Genomic DNA, 4,190 nt, shown 5'->3' on the forward strand with positions numbered 1-4,190 from the left:
CCCTTTCAACTCTTTTTAGGTGGTCATAAATTTAACACCAAAACCTAACAAGGACATTACAAGAAAAGAATAGTACACCCAATCTCATTAATAAAAATAGGCGTATAAGTCTTAAAAATTTGTACATCAAATCCAGTGACATATAAAATACATGACCACGTGAAGTTTATTCCAGGAATACAAAGTTGGTTTATATTTGAAAATTCATCAACATAATCCACCACATTAACAGACTAAAAGAAAAAAAAACATATCATCATCTAAACAGATGAAGAAATCATGTGATAAAATGTAATAACTATTCATTTTATCACGTAATAATTCTTCATTTAAAAATTCTCAGTAAGCCAGGAATAAAAGGGAAATTCCTTTAAAGTCTGTAGCAACATCATACTTCGTGGTGAAATACTGAGCACTTTTCCCCTCAGTGTGGGAACAAAAAAAAGACGTCCAGTATATTACTTCTATTCAACATCATACTGAAAGTACTAGCCAATGCAATAATGCAAGAAAAGGAAATAAAAGGTATAAAGACTGAAAAGATTTGTAGATGATGATTGTATACCTAAGAAATCTAAATGAATCTACTACCTATTAGAATTAGTAAGCAAAGTCACCAAATGCCAAGTCAGTATATCAGAGTTAATTGTGTTTCTATATACTGGGAACAATTAGAAAATGAAACTCAATAATGTGATCTCTAAAAAAACATCAAGTATCTAGGAGTAAATTTAACACAAGAGGTCTTCCATTCCTGTACCCTAACGACTACAAAATACTATTGATAAGAATTAAAAACTAAATGTTCTTGGGTTGGAAAACTCAATATTGATAAAATGTTAATTTTCACCCAGATTGATCCATAGATTCATTGTAACCAAAATTAAATCCTAGCAGGATTTGTGTGTGTGTGTGTGTGTGTGTGTGTGTGTGTGTGTGTGTAGGGGGTGGGGGTTAAATTAACAATTTAATTCTAAAACTTACATGGTGATGCCAAGTCTAAGAAAACCTTAACAAGTCTTGAATGATGAAGTCATACTATGAAATATTATGACTTATTATGAAGCTACTGGAATTAAAACAGGGTAGTATGGACTCAGGATAGGCAGAGAGATCAATGAAACAGAATGGAAAACAAAAAGTAGGACTATGTCTGATTTTCCACAAAGATGACATTGTTTACAGGGCACAAACTGGGTCAATTAGATAGTCATATGGGGGAAGAGTGAACATTTGCCCTCTGACCCTTACCTCACTCCATACAATATAGTGAATCCCTATGAATTGTGGCGGTAGAGGTGAAATGTAACATTATAAAGTTTCTAAAGGAAAACATGGGATGCTATTTTCTGGACAATGGAGTGAGTACAGATTTCCTAGTAAGATCCCAAAACCACTAACTATAGAAGAAAAGATCGACAGTTACACTTCCTTACAATTAAGAGGTTCTGATTCTCAAAAGTAATCAAGTGGCTGAAAACACCAGCCACGGGCTACCAGAAAGTATTTATGTCTATCTGAGAAAGAACTGGTATCCTGAATAGACGAGGCATTCCTACAACTCAATAAGACCCACAACCCAATCTAATAACGGCCAAAAAACTGGAAAAGGCACTCCACAAAAGAGCCCCAGATGGCGAGCAAGCACATGAAAAGAGCTTGACATCTCTTTGGGAGATGTAAAATTGAGCTTGACCCTCTTTGGGAGGGTAAAATTGAAACCACGGTGAGGTGCCATTACACACCCACCCGATGTCCAAAATGAACAGGACAATACCTATTACTGGCCTGGATGTGGAGCCACTTGGCCTCTTCTCCCCCGGGGGTTAACATAAAGCTACACACGGGCCTGGACGCAGGGGTTCCACCCCGAGACATTTACCAACAGGAACGAGCACATGCACAGGGATTCACTCGGGCCCAGAAAAGGGCTCGCCGCTACTCAGTCCTCCAGGACAGCGCCTCAACGTGAGCGTTGGACTTTGCACCAGTTTCCCAAGAGGAGCTCTGAGGTCGGCCAGTTTGGAGGGCAGCAAGGTGGAGGGCAGGGGGCTGGAAGATGAGGGGGGGTCCGGAGCAGGGGTGGAGGGGGCAGGGAGGCGAGGGGAAGGTGGGTCCCCAGCACACTCTCTGCGGCCCGTCTCCCCGACCGCCCTCGCGGAGCTTCATGCCCCTGGACGCCCTTAGTCCACACAGCGCCCTGTGCTTTGCGCCTGAGCCCTTTGCCCCCACCCCGTTCGCGCCTTAAACCGCGGGCGGCCAGAAGGGGGCGAGCACGACACTGACTATTTTCTTCTCTCAGGTCTCCTTCCAGGGAGGCGGATGAGAGCCTCCTCCTTTCGCCGGGCTCCATTCCGGTCTCCGGCAGCTCGCCCCTCTTCGCGTCCGCTCGCGCCCCTGCAAGGAGAGGGGGCGTCAGGGAGGGCATCCCCGCGGGGCGGGGCGGGCCTGGGCCTGGGCTCGGAAGCCAGGTTGAGGGGAGGGAAGGTGTAGCGTCGGGCCGGTCTGGGGGGGAGAGGGGGACGGGGTAAGTCTAGATTTGTAAGGGCAGGTCGGGGTCCCCGGGGGGGGGGGGCAAGTCTAGACTTCCGGGGTGGGTCTGGGCTCCCGAGGACTGAAGGGGTGGGCAAGGCTGGAGCTCCAAGGGGAGCGGGAGGGCGGGCCGAGGGGTTGGGAATCAGGTCTGGGCTCCCGAGGGCAGCGTGGACAGGTGGAGGGGTGGTGGGTAGGTCTGGGGTGGGGTGGAAGGTCTGGCGTTCCACGGCAGAGTCGTTCTGGGGTTCCGACGGGGGTGTCTAGAATCCTGGGGGCGGGGGGGGGGGGTGGTCTGGAGTCCCGGGACGGGGGAGGGCGGGTCAGGGATTGCAAGGGCAAGTGGGGAGGGGCACAGGGTCCTGTCTGGCATCCGCGGGGGCACAGGTCGGGATTCCGCGCGGAGGGGGCCGCGTGCTCACCCAGGACCGACCCGGTGGCGCAAGCCGCGCCCCCGCCCCCCGCCGCGCCGCCCGGCGTCCTGCGGTTGCCCGGGGCAACGGGCCGGGGCGGTGCGGCGCATTGTGCAACCCTGGCGCTTAGGGTGCTCGGCCCGCGGGGCCCTGGGGGCGCGGCGCGGTGGCCGGCGCGGGGCGTGGGGCTGCGCGGGCGCGCGGGCGGCAGGGGGCGCCGGGAGCAGCTGCGGCGGGGTTGGCGCGGACGGCGGCGCGCGGGGGGCGCTGATCCCCGCGGGCCGCGGTCAGTGGCGCGCGCGCTGGGACCGAGGCCCGGGCTGCGGTCCGAGGCGCAGGGGCGGGGCCCGGGGCGCCGGGCCATGGTGTCCACGGGGAGGGGTGGCCGCGCCGCCCCCGCTCGGGGTCACACGGCCCCGCCCGGCGCGGGTTGTCGGGGTCACACAGACCCGCCCTGGCAATCAGAGGCCCCCCAAGTCATAAAGACTCGAAAGAGTCACAACCGGCCCTGGACCCCACCCCAGGTCTCCCTCGGACCCTCACTCCCGTTGGCCCTAGAGGCCCGCGCTTGGGGAGCAGAGGGGGAGATCATAGTCCCCAGGGTGGACACGCAGGGCTGGGGGGCCGCACACTGGCTGTCCCTTCCTGGGCTGTGGGGAATCGGGGTGGTCAGGACGGCTTCTCCATCCCGCAGAAGAACCTGAGGTGGCTTTGGTGTCCCCAGGTTCACTCGTGGAGGCCTGTGCCGTCACCCCACGTGTTCCAAGTGCGCCCAGTATCCCACGCCACCCAATCCCTCCACAGCCTTCCGTGTCCTCCTTCCTCCCGCCTTTATGGAGGGAGGGGGGAGTAGGAAAGACCCACCCACCCAATCAATGGTCTTTGCTGGCAGGAAATTTCTGAAACATCATCTTTTTTTGGTTTTAAAGCTTCTTTATTTTGCACTTAACTTCCCAGGATAACCCAAAAGTGAGGTTCGGCTCCCATTTTGCATTAGCTCTGGCCAACTCAGTGCCGGCAGGCAGTTCCCCTGGGTGGGGAGGGGTCTTTGCGCCCCTTCCCAGTCTTCACCACTCCAGCCACTAGGCTCTCAGGGGTCCCCACCTCCACCTGGCCTCAGGGATTACATAAATCACGGACAAATTAAAAAGTGGCCCTCACCTCCACCAGCCCTCCTATAATTTCCTCTCAGTTCAAGCCCTGGACAAAGAGATCCCTAAGGGACTCAAAATAACATAGGCCACG

General features: G+C 53.8%; 1 protein-coding gene across 1 annotated transcript in view; it reads right to left on the bottom strand.

Moving 5' to 3' along the window:
• The window catches only part of TTLL8 (tubulin tyrosine ligase like 8), a 58,116-nt gene extending 55,382 nt beyond the window's left edge, over positions 1–2,734 (bottom strand). The window contains 1 exon segment of the mRNA XM_053199557.1: positions 2,287–2,734. Coding sequence (XP_053055532.1) covers positions 2,287–2,428 — 142 coding nt within the window. The 5' untranslated portion in view covers positions 2,429–2,734.
• Between the last annotated feature and the right edge of the window lie 1,456 nt (positions 2,735–4,190).

Source organism: Acinonyx jubatus, chromosome B4, assembly GCF_027475565.1.
Source record: "Acinonyx jubatus isolate Ajub_Pintada_27869175 chromosome B4, VMU_Ajub_asm_v1.0, whole genome shotgun sequence".
Lineage (NCBI taxonomy): Eukaryota > Metazoa > Chordata > Mammalia > Carnivora > Felidae > Acinonyx > Acinonyx jubatus.